Source organism: Biomphalaria glabrata, chromosome 1 (assembly GCF_947242115.1).
Source record: "Biomphalaria glabrata chromosome 1, xgBioGlab47.1, whole genome shotgun sequence".
Lineage (NCBI taxonomy): Eukaryota > Metazoa > Mollusca > Gastropoda > Planorbidae > Biomphalaria > Biomphalaria glabrata.
The window spans coordinates 31,219,851-31,236,647 of record NC_074711.1 but is presented as its reverse complement, the minus strand read 5'-3'; the positions used below and the strand labels follow the sequence as shown (position 1 = coordinate 31,236,647).

At 31.5% G+C, this 16,797-nt stretch overlaps 1 protein-coding gene across 2 annotated transcripts; it reads left to right on the top strand.

Moving 5' to 3' along the window:
- The first annotated feature begins 2,636 nt into the window (after positions 1-2,636).
- LOC106070513 (major facilitator superfamily domain-containing protein 12-like) lies at positions 2,637-16,797 on the top strand. 2 transcript variants are annotated; one of them, XM_013230439.2, is made up of 12 exons: positions 2,637-3,452; positions 5,342-5,542; positions 5,825-5,972; positions 6,817-7,024; positions 7,456-7,576; positions 7,809-8,000; positions 10,472-10,564; positions 13,837-13,929; positions 14,107-14,277; positions 14,391-14,485; positions 15,347-15,477; positions 16,209-16,797. In XM_013230439.2, the coding sequence occupies exons 2-12, from the start codon at positions 5,345-5,347 to the stop codon at positions 16,451-16,453; spliced, it is 1,695 nt and encodes a 564-aa protein (XP_013085893.1). In that variant the 5' UTR covers positions 2,637-3,452; positions 5,342-5,344; the 3' UTR covers positions 16,454-16,797. The 2 variants fall into 2 exon arrangements, with proteins under 2 accessions (XP_013085893.1, XP_013085891.1); XM_013230437.2 differs by having other exon boundaries at positions 16,206-16,797.

Genomic DNA, 16,797 nt, shown 5'->3' with positions numbered 1-16,797 from the left:
CCTTCGTCATAATGGAGAAAAAAAGACAATTAAGGGAAAAGACATATGAAGTAGAGCTATGTTTTTATTTTAAAGAAGCATTACGGTGTTCTTGTATTACAGTTTGAGTACCTCTAAAATTATACAACATAAAAATTGAGCCGGATACAAAAGAAGAGCTGATCGAACTTTGAGCAACACCACAGGAAGTTTTAATAGCGACAATGCACGTAGGGAAGCAAGACTGTCTACTATCTACCTATAGATCAATACGTTTATGCTCCTATGATAGGCCTATATTAGTAATATTCCTATAGTCAGTAAGGAAATAAATATTTAAAATAATAACGCCATTTTAATAGAACATAGTGACTTAAATCCATTCATTATTATTTTAACATCATAATACGACGTGTGGTCTAACTCTGCCCCCCCCCTTTTTTTTCCCCTGGATATTTTCAATAAAAAAAATTTAATAATAATTAACAAGATTACAAAGTGAGTTTGTGTTATCACACAAACTCATGGCCCCTACCAGATCCGCCCATAGACAAGGAATATTCAAGCCATGAACTTGTTTTGATAGTCTAAAGAATAAAATTTCAAAGAATCATTAGGCTTTGTTTTTCACTTCAGAACTAACTGAACTATCTATTATCAATAATGAGACTTCTAGAACTTGTGGCAAGAAAACTAAATGTCAGAAGAGTGATTTCAACTAATGATAGGCTAATTGTTTGGCGATACCTTGTGTTAGATCTATACATATAGGCTACTGTTATAAATGATTAAGAGCAGGGCTGGGCAAATTACTACACGTGGGCCACGTGCGGCCAGCCAGACCGTTTTATGTGGCCTGCGGATACCTATAGAATTTTAAAAATCTATATAATTTTTTAACCTTCAGTCTACCGTTTAGGCCTATATTTTTTATACTATTTTATATTGTCCATTGTGATGATAAAGAAGCTAAAGAAAACATTTTCAGATAATTCTAGAAAGTTTTAAATAAACAAAAACTATTGTAATTAGCAATTAAGGATTATATTTCCATTGCGTTTTTGCTCTTAATCATGAATGCTTCTAGAAAAAAAAAGAAGATGGCTGTTGTGTTTTTAACGAAGAATGGACGACTAATTGTTTTTTTTTTTTTTACTAACCTTACTTATATAGCAATGTGGTTGCTATGCTGTGAACCGATCAGGGGGTTTTAAAGAGTGCAATTGAAAACGACACTACTAAATAAAGCATTTTGATTTCGGGTGCAATCTCACAAGTGAAGCAGCAAACGGTTTCACCAAAACAAATCATCCTTACAAGAAACCTTTTTCGGATGGTGAATTTATTAAAATATGCTTATCATTAAACATTAGAGCATTACTTTGTGAAGAACTGTAGTTAGGCGTGTTCAAAAGATAGCTGATAATATTACACTCCAACTTCACAATGCAAGCAAGGATTTTTTTTGTGGTAGTCGTTGGCATCGGACGAACATACTGATGTACATAACACATCACAATTACTGATATTCATCCAGAGGAGTAGATAGTAAGTTTCAGTTCACGGAGGAGTTACTCAGTGTTGAATCAGTCAAACACAACCTCGAGAAAGGATTTTTTCAATGCTACTAAGATAGTGTTAAAAGAGTTAGGTTGGCTTGGAACAAGCTGCAATCGTAAGAACCAATTCACTCTTACCACTGTGTCATTCATCGGGAAAGATTGTGCAAAGCTGTATCGGATATACTGACACAGTGATCTTAGTGATCAACCTTATCAAGGCTACATTATAGGTCTTATTTACAAACAGTTCCAAGAACGACTTGAAGATTTAGTAACTTAACATTCAGATATTTGGTACTACAGCAGTGGGGCCTATCCTCTGGCTTAGCATGAGCAAGATATTGAGAAGAGTGTGGGATCTCAATAAAAAATTATTTTGTTTCTTACATTGAAGGACATTGATTTTGATTTTGTTACTAATATTGCTACTAAAGAATGCTTATTAGACAGATTTTATGTTGAAATGTTTATGTTAAACTTCGAGGCAATAAATTGTTTGCATGATTGCATCTTAAATCTTTTCATGCAAAGCGTACCTTTTTCTCCAGGCAAGCAGACAAAAACAGATTTTGTCTTTTTTTCTTTCTGAAAGGTAGATCTTTGTCCGAAGCTGCATTTCCATACTTTAAAATAATTGGCTATCAAATTTTTGACATTATTTGGATGTCAAATTTGCACACAAATTTGCGAAAAAGCATTTTTTTAATAAATAGGTTTTAAAAAAAAATAACAAAAACAACAGGTTTAATATTCATTGAGTATACTCAAACCCTGAGCAAGCATAGATCTTGTTGACTGACTAATTTGAAAGCAGTCATTTCAACTAGTTCACAGTTCAGGAACATTTTACACGAGTGTAAACAGATCATTACATTTGTCCTGAAATGTAATGTAAAAAAAAAAGCTATTAATAAAATTAGCTTAAGAAATCGGTAACTTTTGTTGTAACTTGGGCGTTTAAAAATTTATTGTATGCCGACATGTAACAAAAAAAATTGTATGCGGCCCTCCAAAGGAAAAGGTTGCCCACACTTGATTAAGAGTTATAAAACGTAGCTCATCACCGGACAAAGACAGAAATAGATGTCATATGACTTGGGTCACATGACTGTTTATGAAGACATAAAATGTATTCTCTTTAAAAAAAATCATCTGATCTTCAAGTCAAGTCATTTTGATATCGATCTAAATTATTGAATACAATTTTTCAATTACTGTCATAACGATGTAATCTACTGATGTAGAATTGATTATTGTTATTCTGTACCTAGTCGTAGAGTAGACTGTAGATTGTCACGCTGGCAGTAAAAGTATAACACAAGTTACTAACTTGTAACTCAGTGACTGCGTGTATCATCAGTTTTAGTTATAGTTATAGTATCACTCTTTCACTGTGTCACACTGTGTGTTAAATCTAGACTTAAAGTAAAGATCACATTCTAGATCTAGTTAAAAAAGACACTCACACAGACTATTATTTAAGAGTAGAATTTCATTCTTTTGAGTGTGGATTAGCCTGATTAGGAGTGATTAGGATCATTAGATTAAAAGAAAAGCTTATTCAAAGTTATTCTGATATTCATCAGGAGATAGACTGGTCAACTAAAAGTATTATAGTATACTGAGCCATGTAAAGATTTAGTAAGCTACATCTAGATTCTAGAAAATCTATTTGTCTCACTGGAGATCTAAATCGTATAATTCAATCATAATCATTAATACATGAATTAAGTCGCAAGAAGAGTGACAATCAAAATTACTATATGACTTATTTTAAGACTTAAGTTTAGTAGATTATAGAACTAGTGATTGTCACTTGTGAGACTGTTATTCCACTACTGTGATCAAGTTTATTGTTATTAACATCATTAGAATCCCATTCATGAAATAGCTTACGTTTTGAACATTTTGGTAAGTATTACTTCTTACTCTGAGCTTTACTTTTTTTTATATCTACATTTGATACATATATTTTTTTACAGTTTGAAATGTCTTTCATTACTGAGCAATGATAGCTTCCTAGTCATGTGGGGAGGGTACGATATGGCCTGAATTTTGCAGATGTGCCAAAAATCCAAATACAAACTAGTCAAGTGGTATGGGCCTTATACTGAGACCAATTTTTATAGTAGGCCTCAATAATGACCTGTGATGTCCTAACCTGGGGCAGTGGAGAACAATAGTTCATTGCTGCGTCACAGGTCTGTACTAAATGGCAACGAACTATTGTTTTCTCATGATGATGGTCCCAAGTTCAAAACTTGCTCGCTTCCATCCCTGCTGTCTTCTGACTAGGACATATTAATATTCATTGAGTATACTCAAACCCTGAGCAAGCATAGATCTTGTCAGAAGTTGAATTCAGTACAAGTATTCTAATCACTATAAAATTCAAACAGTCAAACCTTGTTATTCAAACAGTTATTAAATATTAAAATTACATTCGATTTTCAAAAAGCAAGACATTACCTTATTTTTTAAAAATACAGTTTGAAATTTTAAACATTTATAACAACCTTTATATATGTTGGATGAAGTTCAGATAAGTATGAACAATCTCATGATTCTTTACTCTTTAAATAAAATACACATATCATAATACAAGTCATGATTGATATCTAAACCATCTCACAAGGCGTAATTACTGTTGATACCTGGTTTGCATGTTAAATTAAGAGCAGGTTTCATGTAGCTTCTACTTAACCTTCATAAAGCTTTTTTTCTTACCAATGAGAATGTCTTTTTATTCTCAGATTAAACATATTATGTCTTCCGTCACATTATTAATGTTCATAATAGCATGTATACAGGAAAATTAGACATCATTAATTAATTAATTAATTTTTTATCAATCCATCTACTTTTAAATTTAGATGAAACTTGTTAAGTGCAACTTTCATGCTTACAGCATGCTAAGTGCACTATCTTCCAATCACTTTTGTGGTTCAGTTGGGGGGGGGGGGGGGGGGGGAGGTCTGGGAAAAGGTTTCTATGCTCCCTTTTTAAAAGCCATTGAAAAGGTTAAAAAAGAAAGAAGGATCCTGGAGTCCTTATTCAAACTTGAGCCTCCATGATGGAAGGCCAATCTGTTTTGCCACTGAGCTATTCAAGTAGACATTTTATTTGTTTATTGTTATTTTAAATTTTTAGCAAACGAGCTGAGTCTCTACATTATTGTGATTATTGTCACAGGTCACCTGCCGCAGATTTAGTACATTTTCCATACAATACAGAATTAATTGATAACCATTTAACTTTTGATTGATTCATTTGTTGTCATTGACAATTTTGCAAAGTTTCAACTTGATCAGAGAATGGGAAGTGGGAGAAATAATGTTTAAAAGATTTTTACAAGATTGAAATAAGCTTGGTAAAAAAATAATTCTCATCTTCTTGACTAATAGATGCAGAAAGAATACAGCTTTATTAATGAATATCTAACAGCTGAATTTTTAACAAGTCATTTAAAATCCTTTTTCATATTATATAGATGTATATTTATAAATGTTTGACATTTTTAAATGACCAAATTAAACCAATGGTACAATCTACTAATGGAATGAGATCAATTAGCTACTGTTCTTTTGTTAGTAAGGTACTTAAAATAAGTAAGAATCTTTGAGCTTCTATCCTTATTAGGTTTTGAAAGCTTTTAAACATATTCCCATTTATGAAGTTTGTTTCATTCTTTAAAGGTGTCTTTTTTTTTATTAATGTGCTCACTTTCTAAACTATGCAAAAGAGATTAATTTGGGATTAAACATATATACTTTATTGAGAACTGTTTGTTTTTTATATAGAAAATGGAAACAAGCAAGAGAGACACTGAAGACAATCAATCTTCCTCCACAAAGTCAGATAGCTCAGGAACTAACAATGAAATTTCTAATCATTCAAGAAAGTTGCAGTGTACTATAAAATTTTCTTATGGTGTTGGCCATGTTCTCAATGACCTTACAGCCTCAATGTGGTTTAGTTATCTTCTTGTGTTTTTACACCAGGTTGGTGACATCAAATTTTATTTTTACTTCTTTGAAATGCATATATTAACAAATAATTGATATAATTTATTAGTTGATTGTTGTAACTTTTTTGTGTGTATTCATTTGGAGGGAAGCAAGATGAATTTATTGTTAAAAAAATAACTTTTTAAGTTTAGCATAAGTTAAAAAAAAGAATAAGTTTGAGCAATGAATTTTGATTTTTAAGACAGATTAAAATATTCAATTAGAATTACAAATATCATTTAATTTTCTCAAATGTTTTACATTTCATATCTTAAGGTAAATAATTTCAACAACATGCTTGCTGGTAATCTTATGCTGATTGGTCAAGTCAGTGATGCATTGTTCACTCCATTTATTGGCTTTGAGTCTGATCGTACTTCTGGGTTCTGGAAACTTGGAAGAAGGAAATCATGGCATTTACTTGGTGAGAGATTGCATTATTCTTTGGTTTAAATATTAACAAATGTAATCCTTAGAATATTAAGTTACTTTATAGGTGTTATAAACAAAAATGTTGGGAAAGCCCTTCAGCTTTCAATTCCTTCTCTTTTTTTTGCAATTATGGACATATAGCACATGACAAAATCATTTTTGTTGTCTTGGTATTTTAAACTCACTAATCTTTTGTAACATTTATTCTTAAAAGCCTTCTATAGGGATATGAGTAAAATTTCTCTGAAGAAAAATTGTTTAATATGAAATAAATTCTTGTTTTTTTTTTACATTCATTTTCTTTCCTTTTGTCTTTGAAGCCACCATAATTAGTCAAAATGTCTCCGAAACTAAAAAAAGTAAAATTAAAAAAAAATTCTTTTTTTAAAATACAAAACTTATATTGAGTGAAATTGCATCAATTGTTTTAAATCAATCATGTAGTTAATTTTTAATAGATGTAGACTAATAATAATAAATTTGTGCAATTGGAAATATTTTTATTAATTGTTTGTTTAGCTCAACTTTCATGCTTATAGCATGCTCAGTGTGCTGTGGATCAGTTGGGGGGGGGGGGGGGGGGGAGTATCAGGGAGAAGGTTACTGCGCTACCTTTTCAAAAGCTTTTTTTTTTTAAATCTTAAGTCTGAATTCGAGCTTAAGCCTCAAACTTCCATGATGGATGGTTAGCATGCTAGACATTGAACTATTGAAGTACTTATAACGTTTTATTGTTAGTTTAAAATTAGCTTAGTACAATTTCTGTATTAAACAAAATTAATTACAACTAAGTGATTAATTTTTGGATTGATTCATTATTCTGATTCTAATTCCAGGTACTATCTGTGTTATGGCAAGTTTCCCATTTTTGTTCTCTGAGTGTATCACATGTTCTCATGCTCCAAATATTGCCCAGTTTGTTTACTATGCACCTTTTGTGGTCATATTTCAATTCGGATGGGCTGCCACACAAATAAGCCATTTATCTTTTTCCTCTGACATTACTCCATGTGCTCATGAACGTGTTTCACTTCAATCCATTCGGTGAGTATCAAGACCATGCTGCAATGTTTTATGTACAAATTAATATGATCAATGTTCAAACAACAATATAAAATTCATAGGTTCAGATGATGTATATTGTTTGTGTTTGGTCTTGCTCTATAACTATCAATTAACTTCTTTACATACTATGATAGTAATGGTTTGCACCTATTTGGTTCAAACCAAATTGTTATTATAAGTTTATTATTAGTGATCTGAGCAAGCCCTTCATTTCTGGTTATTACTTAAAGTAGGAGCTTAAAATTTGGTTACTTATATAATTAGAAAGCTATTTAGAATTATATTTGGCTCTTGTAGGATTGTATATATATAAAATTAGATTTGACTATTGTAGGATTATAATTAATTCAAAGTTGCTTAGACAATCTCAAGGTAACCATTACAATGTCTGTTGTTTTGTTTCTTTTCAGAAATGTATTCACAATCTTAGCCAATCTGTCAATCTATGGCATCTTCTTTTTGTTGTTTTATTTGGAAGGTGGTCATGGTGTGAATGATGATCTTTCTCAACAAGATGCACCCAAATTTCAGGTTTATACAAATATTAAATTAAATTATAATTGCAATTTTTTTAAAATTCAAAATTTACTTTATTGACCTAAAATTGTGAGAAATCATATTCAAACAGCTATTTTTGTTTTTTTTTGTTTTGTTTATAGTGGTTGATTTATTGAATGACTGTTGTTGTTTTTTTCTGTTAGTCTTAATATTTGAAAAGCTATTTTTCTTCTTGTATATATATATATTTTTAAACTTGTTTCAGCATCTTTCATTAATCAGTATAGGAATAGGTGTTTTAACAAATATAATATTTCACTTGGGCACAAAAGAGAAAGTAACAAATAGAGAGAATCAGACAAATAGCAATCCCAATGAAAGCTCAATAGAAAAGTCAGCAGTAATGCATTCCAAGATGAACTGGAAAGATTGGTTGAAACAAAAGCAGTTTTACCAGGTTAGACATACAAGTAGTTCTACCAGGTTAGAAATACAAGTAGTTTTACCATGTTAGACATACAAGTAGTTTTACCATGTTAGAAATACAAGTATTTTTACCAGGTTAAAATACAAGTAGTTTAATCAGGTTAGACATACAAATAGTTTTACCATGTTAGAAATACAAGTAGTTTTACCAGGTTAGAAATACAAGTAGTTTAATCAGGTTAGACATACAAATAGTTTTACCATGTTAGAAATACAAGTAGTTTTACCAGGTTAGAAATACAAGTAGTTTAATCAGGTTAGAAATACAAGTAGTTTTACCATGTTAGACATACAAGTAGTTTTACCAGGCTAGAAATACAAGTAGTTTTACCAGGTTAGAAATACAAGTAGTTTTACCAGGTTAGAAATACAAGTAGTTTAATCAGGTGAGACATACAAGTTGTTTTACCATGTTAGAAATACAAATAGTTTTACCATGTTAGACATACAAGTAGTTTTACCAGGTTAGAAATACAAGTAGTTTAATCAGGTTAGAAATACAAGTAGTTTTACCATGTTAGACATACAAGTAGTTTTACCAGGCTAGAAATACAAGTAGTTTTACCAGGTTAGAAATACAAGTAGTTTTACCAGGTTAGAAATACAAGTAGTTTAATCAGGTGAGACATACAAGTTGTTTTACCATGTTAGAAATACAAATAGTTTTACCATGTTAGACATACAAGTAGTTTTACCAGGTTAGAAATACAAGTAGTTTTACCAGGTTAGAAATACAAGTAGTTTAATCAGGTGAGACATACAAGTTGTTTTACCATGTTAGAAATACAAATAGTTTTACCATGTTAGACATACAAATAGTTTTACCAGGTTAGAAATACAAGTAGTTTTACCAGGCTAGAAATACAAGTAGTTTAATCAGGTGAGACATACAAGTTGTTTTACCATGTTAGAAATACAAATAGTTTTACCATGTTAGACATACAAGTAGTTTTACCAGGTTAGAAATACAAGTAGTTTAATCAGGTTAGAAATACAAGTAGTTTTACCATGTTAGACATACAAGTAGTTTTACCAGGCTAGAAATACAAGTAGTTTTACCAGGTTAGAAATACAAGTAGTTTTACCAGGTTAGAAATACAAGTAGTTTAATCAGGTGAGACATACAAGTTGTTTTACCATGTTAGAAATACAAATAGTTTTACCATGTTAGACATACAAGTAGTTTAATCAGGTGAGACATACAAGTAGTTTTACCATGTTAGACATACAAGTAGTTTTACCAGGTTAGAAATACAAGTAGTTTTACCAGGTTAGAAATACAAGTAGTTTTACCAGGTTAGACATACAAGTAGTTTAATCAGGTGAGACATACAAGTAGTTTTACCAAGATAGACATACAAGTAGTTTTACCAGGTTAGACATACAAGTAGTTTTACCATGTTAGACATACAAATAGTTTTACCATATTAGACATACAAGTAGTTTTACCAGGTTAGACATACAAATAGTTTTACCATGTTAGACATACAAATAGTTTTACCAGGTTAGAAATACAAGTAGTTTAATCAGGTGAGACATACAAGTAGTTTAATCAGGTGAGACATACAAGTAGTTTTACCATGTTAGACATACAAGTAGTTTTACCAGGTTAGAAATACAAGTAGTTTTACCAGGTTAGAAATACAAGTAGTTTTACCAGGCTAGAAATACAAGTAGTTTAATCAGGTGAGACATACAAGTAGTTTTACCAGGTTAGAAATACAAATAGTTTTACCATGTTAGACATACAAGTAGTTTAATCAGGTGAGACATACAAGTAGTTTTACCATGTTAGACATACAAGTAGTTTTACCAGGTTAGAAATACAAGTAGTTTTACCAGGTTAGAAATACAAGTAGTTTTACCAGGTTAGAAATACAAGTAGTTTTACCAGGTTAGAAATACAAGTAGTTTTACCAGGTTAGTAGTTTTACCATGTTAGACATACAAGTAGTTTAATCAGGTGAGACATACAAGTAGTTTTACCAAGTTAGACATACAAGTAGTTTTACCAGGTGAGACATACAAGTAGTTTTACCAAGTTAGACATACAAGTAGTTTTACCATGTTAGACATACAAATAGTTTTACCATATTAGACATACAAGTAGTTTTACCATGTTAGACATACAAATAGTTTTACCATATTAGACATACAAGTAGTTTTACCAGGTTAGACATACAAATAGTTTTACCATGTTAGACATACAAATAGTTTTACCAGGTTAGAAATACAAATAGTTTTACCATGTTAGACATACAAATAGTTTTACCAGGTTAGAAATACAAGTAGCTTTACTATGATAGATGTATGGTTTTATTTTTACCAAGTCAGACATGGTTAATTTTATAAAATTTAATGGAAATATTTGGTTCAAATGTTGCTGTTTATGTTGGAGTACTGCTATTTAAATATAATTTTTACAAATGATTCCTTTGCCAGATTGCTTTACTTTACATGGCAACACGTCTTTATATAAATGTAAGTCAAGTTTACTTCCCAATGTATGTTACAGAACCACTACAACTTACAAAAGTAAGTCACTCATTAGTATTTAGTGTGTTTTGAAATCTTTCAGGAAAGTTTGGCTGGGAAGGGGGGGGTGGGGGAGGTGAAATAATTGCACTTTGTGGCAGTAATATTAATTTTTTTTTTTGTTTCTATTGTGAATTTTATCTTATATAATACAGACGTTACTTCAAAAATGAAGATGATTACGTCCTATGCGTCATGCATTTAGATGACCTAAATTCTGCCAAGTCACTGGTTTTCCAGGCTAGCTCAGGCAACCTATTCCATGCTTTAATAGCGCTAGGGAAGAAAGAGCATTTGTACAGATTTATCCTAGCATATGGAACGAGGAATTTGCCTTTATCTTTGTGTCTTTCTGAGTATTTTATTAAATTTTGTTTTTGTAATTGAAGATTATGGTTCAGTGTTTTATGTATAATTGCTACTTTACTTTTGAGTCTTCTGTCCTGAAGGCTTTCTAAATTTAGTAATTTTACTAAAGGTGTTGCTCTAATCAAATGTGAATATTCATTTGTTATGAATCTCACTGCTCTATTTTGTTTCTGTTCCAGTTTCTTAATGTTTTCTTGAGTTGAGGGGTCCCAAACAGAGGAGGCATATTCTATTATTGGCCTAACCAGGGTTAAATAACATTTTAGTTTTATGTTCTTATTTGATTTATAGAAATTTATTTTGATAAACCCTAATGCTTTGTTTGATTTTTTTATTGTTTCATCAATGTGGGGATTCCATGACAGTTTTTCATTTATTATAACACCTAGGTATTTTGCGTTTTTAGTCTGTGTTACAGGTTTACCATGAATAAGATAAGTGGAATTAATTTTAGTTTTTTTGTTACTCTTAATAACTGACATTTTTCTGGGTGGAAAGACATGCTCCAATTAGATTCCCATTTCTGTAATTCATCTAATTCTCTTTGTAAAATATCTGTGTCTTGTGTTGTTTTTATTGTTCTATATATTATGCAATCATCTGCAAATAATCTGACTTTTGTTCCTCAACTAATGCAATTTGGTAAATCATTTATCAAAATTAAAAATAGTAGTGGACCTAAGACTGTTCCTTGAGGTACACCTGAGTTTACTGTTATTGGTGTTGATTTAGAGCCATTTATTATTACAGTTTGTTCTCTCCCAATCAGAAAATCTTTAATCCACTGATGCGATGGACCATCAATGCCAAAATATTTTAATTTTTTAAGCAAACTATGGTGGTGAACTTTGTCAAAAGCCTTAGAAAAATTTAGTAAGATAGCATCTATTTGCTCACTATCATCTAAACCTTTTGAAAAATCATCAATTAGTCCTATTAGTTGTGTTTCACATGATCTATATTTCCTAAAGCCATGTTGGTATGGAGTAAGAACATTATGTTTGTCTAAGTGGTTTATGATGTTGCTACATATTATGTGTTCTAGGATTTTACATGTCATGCTGGTTAGTGATACTGGTCTGTAGATTTTTCTCCTTTTTTAAATGGGGGGGGGGGGGGGGATGACATTAGCTTCTTTCCAGTCCCTTGGTACTTTGCCCTGGTTAAGAGATGCCTGAAAAAGTATTTTGAACACTGGTGCTAACTCATTGCTTAGTTTTTTGAGTAATCTAGCTGGAATACCATCAGGTCCAGATGCTTTATTCGGTTTGATGTTGGCTTTGGATTCCTTTTTCTTGTACTTTTTTTGATATTGTGTGATAGCAATTTACATTTGCCTTCATTATTGTCAGAATTATAAATGAATACTTAGCCTTATCAAGAGATTTTAAAATGTATATTCTTTGTACTTTTTATTGAATTTTAATTAATTATTAGCTGTATGAGAAATAAGTGTTCAAATTAAGAATAAGAAAATGATTCTGTAACCATTAGTATGCCCAGTGTGCATCCTATGGCAGACTGTCTAAAAACGTCTGGAACAGACGAAGTATCACCACAAACACAAAGCTAGGGATCTATCGAGCCGTCATCCTCCCTACATTGCTCTATGCCTCAGAAACGTGGACAGTGTACAGAAAACATGCAAAGAAACTGAACCACATGACATGTCTAAGAAAAATACTGAATGTCAAATGGCAAGAAAAAATACCAGATACGGAAGTCCTTTGAAGAGCGGATCTGCAAAGCATCCACACAATCCTGATGCAGTCCCATCTGCAATGGTCAGGACACGTCCCCAGAATGGAAGACCGCCGCATCCCTAAACGACTCTTATATGGCCAACTAAGAGAAGGAAAGTGCTCGCAAGGTGGTGCTTCAGGGACACCCTCAAAGCTTCTCTGAAGGCGTTCAGCATAGACCCAGCCACCTGGGAGACGAAGGCACATGACAGAGCATCATTGTGTTATAAAAACTGGCGCACAGGTTGCTGAGGAAAAGAGAACAACTCTGGCAGAAGAAAAACGCCAGAGAAGAAAAGCAAGGCCAATGACACTAGCTCCAGCTGGAATAACCTGGCCAGTGTGCAGCCGAACATTCGGGCTCACATTAGTCTCACCAGCCACATGAAGAGGCATAAAACCCCAGTGCAAAGCCCTCAGCCCCCTGGATGACAAAGTGGTTATGAAAGTATGTTATGAATGATGTGTGACATAAATAGAACTAGGCCTACTTAGAATACAATAGTGTCAGTGTCACTACAATAAACCTTTTTTTTTCTACCTTGTCACTACTTGGGAGCGTAAGATAAAGTAAAAAAAAAAATCAACTAAAAATCATGTGGGACAGTAATATGAAAGAATTTTGTGTCAAGTGATCCCAAATAACAGCACTCCTGATAAAGCTCAATCACGTCCTTCAGTAAAGTTTTATCAGCATGTATCACTTGATAAAACCTTCACTTAATTATGTGAAGTCTGGTGAATAGATAAGATATTTAATTTCAGCAATGACAAAAGCATCTATTTATAACATTATTCAATCCTAGTTTTGTCTTTAATTGAAGTTTAATGAGCACCTATTTCTAACATTGTTCAATCCTAGTTTTTCTTTAATTGAAGGTCTACTACTATAAGTCTGGGGACAGGAGGAAGTTCTAAAATAAATATTTTAAATTATTTTTAAAAATTTTTGACAACATATAACCCTCCGTCTCGACATGGTTCATGCCCTGGTCAGGACTGTCCATTGTTTCACTCTATTTCATTCACCAATTTCTCTCATAAAAAATTTGGTCCCAAGTTATATATGTAACATGTATGTATTATTCATTGTCTTAGCACTTAATTTTGCATTTCTATTTTTTTTTTAAACTTTGAACTTTGTACATTTGTTATCAACAGTCTTCTATAGCATTGTTACCTCTAGTTTCCTATGTATCAAGCTTTGTTATGTCTATGGTCTCTCCATACCTCAACAGATATCTGGGAAGAAAGGTAATGTTTGTTTCAATGTATTTTTTTATTTTTACACTTTTTACAACCATTCCAGATAATCTTCACTTACAAGTGTGCATCCTATTGATAATAATTGAAATGTACTAATGCTACCATCAATATTATTTAGCCAAAAGAAACTTGCAATAAAAAAAATATTTTCTATTGTTACTTTAGCCCAGTTTTGTATTGGCTGCTGTCATTGGACTGGGATCCTGTACCTGGATGTACTTCATTGAAAAGAAAAGTGATCAAGTTTATGCTGCAGCCTGTCTGTTAGGTTTAGCAGGGTCCCTCCTGTTGATTACTTCTCTGTCTATGACCTCTGATCTCATTGCTAATAATACAGTGAGTTTGTGTCAATATAGATGTTGCAATGTATTCATTAATATGCATTAATGTAATATGAAATTGTCTCCCTACCAACAAATATTCAACACCAATCATGACTTCTCTAACAGGAAAGTGGTGCTTTTGTGTTTGGAGCAATGAGTTTTACAGATAAATTAGCCAATGGTGTTGCTGTATTATTAATACAGTATTTTCATCCTTGTGAGTAAGTAGAGTTTTTTTTTAACACATCATATGAAATTTCTTTCACAATAAGACTTTATTTAATGTTTAAGGTATTTCCATAGACCTATACATATTATATCTAGATTGAACACAGTGCTAATTCTCTTACAAAGCGTTTAATCTACATAACTTTAGCAGAAAGGAAAAAAAAGAAATGGATGCCAAATGATTCTGTGAAGTTGGTCTTCACACTGAGAAAATTAGTTTTCTCAGGTTTTTAATGTTTTCTAATTATATATAGGCACTTATTAAAATCAGGTGTCCAATAAAAGTGTTAAGGCATAGTGACAGGAGTCTTTTTGAACCATTGCACTTCAGGTGCCGATGTGCCAAAAACTCAAATTCAAACCCATTGCACTTCAGTTCTACTGTGTTCAGCAACTGTGAAACCAATGCCATGTTCCCTTACTTCACTTTCTGCTTTGCCTTGCCAGAAGAAGGTGTAGTTTTTTTTCTCTTTCTCTTTTTTCTTTTCTTTTGTAATAAATTTTCACATAAGTGTAACAGACTTTCTTCCAAATATAAGAGCTAAGAAGATGCTGTTGTTAAAGGCGGACTTTTATCTATGTTTGTGATGTCCTTTTAATAAACATCAATCATTCTTCCACACCTTCTCTTGTTGAATTGTCTCCCTTAAATCATTACTGTATGTATATAGATCTGTTAGAATGCTATTCTCGTGCAGTAAGATAGCTTGTCCACTCGAGATGGGAAAGAGATGAACCAAAAATAAAAGGTTTTGAAGTCTCCTTATAATTCCTTAAAACTCATAGAATTTTTAAAACTAAACACAATGTCATTTCCTGTTTTGGTTTATACTGTTTGTGTTTTTTATTTTCAGGGGATGCTGTCCAGCTTGTGAGCCATACTACAGAAATGTACAGGTTTTTGTTCCAGGTGGAGCTCTAGTGATAGCCTTGATTGCTCTTTGTAGCTTAATACCTCAGACTATTGGACTTAGAGGACACACAGGTACAGAATTAAAATCACCTTTATTTTTAATTATTTGACTCATCATGAATTTTAAATGCATTCATGTTTTATGGGTCAAATGGTCCTCTTTTTTTTTCTTTTTTTTTTAAATAAAAAACAGAAATTATATTTATAACCTGTAAAATTTCTAAAGTAAAAAATCTGCATTAAGGATAAAACATTCTAATCCTTTACATTGCTTAATTTGCTTTTTTTTTTTAAATTGATCAATGTTGTCTAAAAACACGTTTACTGTTCATTAGAACTGTTAACAAGTTAATTTGATTGTATTTTTAAATAATTATTTCACAAGCCTATAAATTAACAGCATTGAATAGTATTTTTCAGTTTTATCACAACAAATTATTCACATTTTAAACAGTTCTAGAAATTAACAAGTTAATCCGAGTACAAGTTAATTAGATTAAGGCTTCTTTTATTTATTTATTTTATAAAAAAAAATATTATATTGAAAGTTTTTTTTTCTTACTTTTATGCCAGATAATTTTTTAACTCAAATTAATAAACTGTTAAAGGCCATTTATAACATAGAAAAAAAACAACTACATAATGTTTAGTTTGCAAAGATTAACTTTAATCATTTAGGAATGTTTAGTGATATTCAATACTGTCATTTAAGAAGCCAAGCAATCATGTATTTATATATATTAATACTTTTTAATGTAAAAAAAAGGGTAACTACATTCAATACTGATGCCTTCTCTCAGCAGTTGTTCAAGTAATGGAGTCACCAGTTGGCACACATGAAGAAGCTGGCTTTGAGCAGTGTTCATGTGGTCAGTTTTATCTTCCACCAAACTCATGTTCTGCTTGTGGCTTCATGCCTGGCTACAACAGACAAGATTTAGCTAGGACAGTTGATGACAGTGATGATGACTATTATGCACAAGAAAGAAAACCTTTATTGACCAGAGCTAATATAAACACTCCCACAAGAGACTTAAAAGTTTTATAATATTAAATCTATTGTATTTTGTCTCATTATCAAATATATTTTGTCTTAAACTTGGATTATATTATTTACAATCTGTTTTTTGTTTTGTTACTTTATATAATTGCCTCTTGAATAAAATAAAAGTGTAGATATAATAATTATATCTTTGATATGATCTGATACATCACAAACAAATTGTAAATATAGATTATTTTTAAAAGATTGCAATTTGTTTTTATACTGAAAAACAAGAACACACACACAAAAAAAAAAGAAAAACAAAAAAGCCATCTACTTAAATGACCCCATAATTACGTAGGCCCACTAGTTTACTTAACTATTTTCTCACATCTTTTTTTTTTCTG

Coding starts and splice junctions, on each gene's coding strand:
- LOC106070513 (XM_013230437.2), top strand. CDS start 5,345: ATGGAAACAAGCAAGAGAGACACTGAAGACAATCAATCTTCCTCCACA. Junction 10,565..13,836: donor AACCACTACAACTTACAAAA/GTAAGTCACTCA, acceptor TGTTATCAACAG/TCTTCTATAGCATTGTTACC. Junction 15,478..16,205: donor TGGACTTAGAGGACACACAG/GTACAGAATTAA, acceptor GCCTTCTCTCAG/CAGTTGTTCAAGTAATGGAG.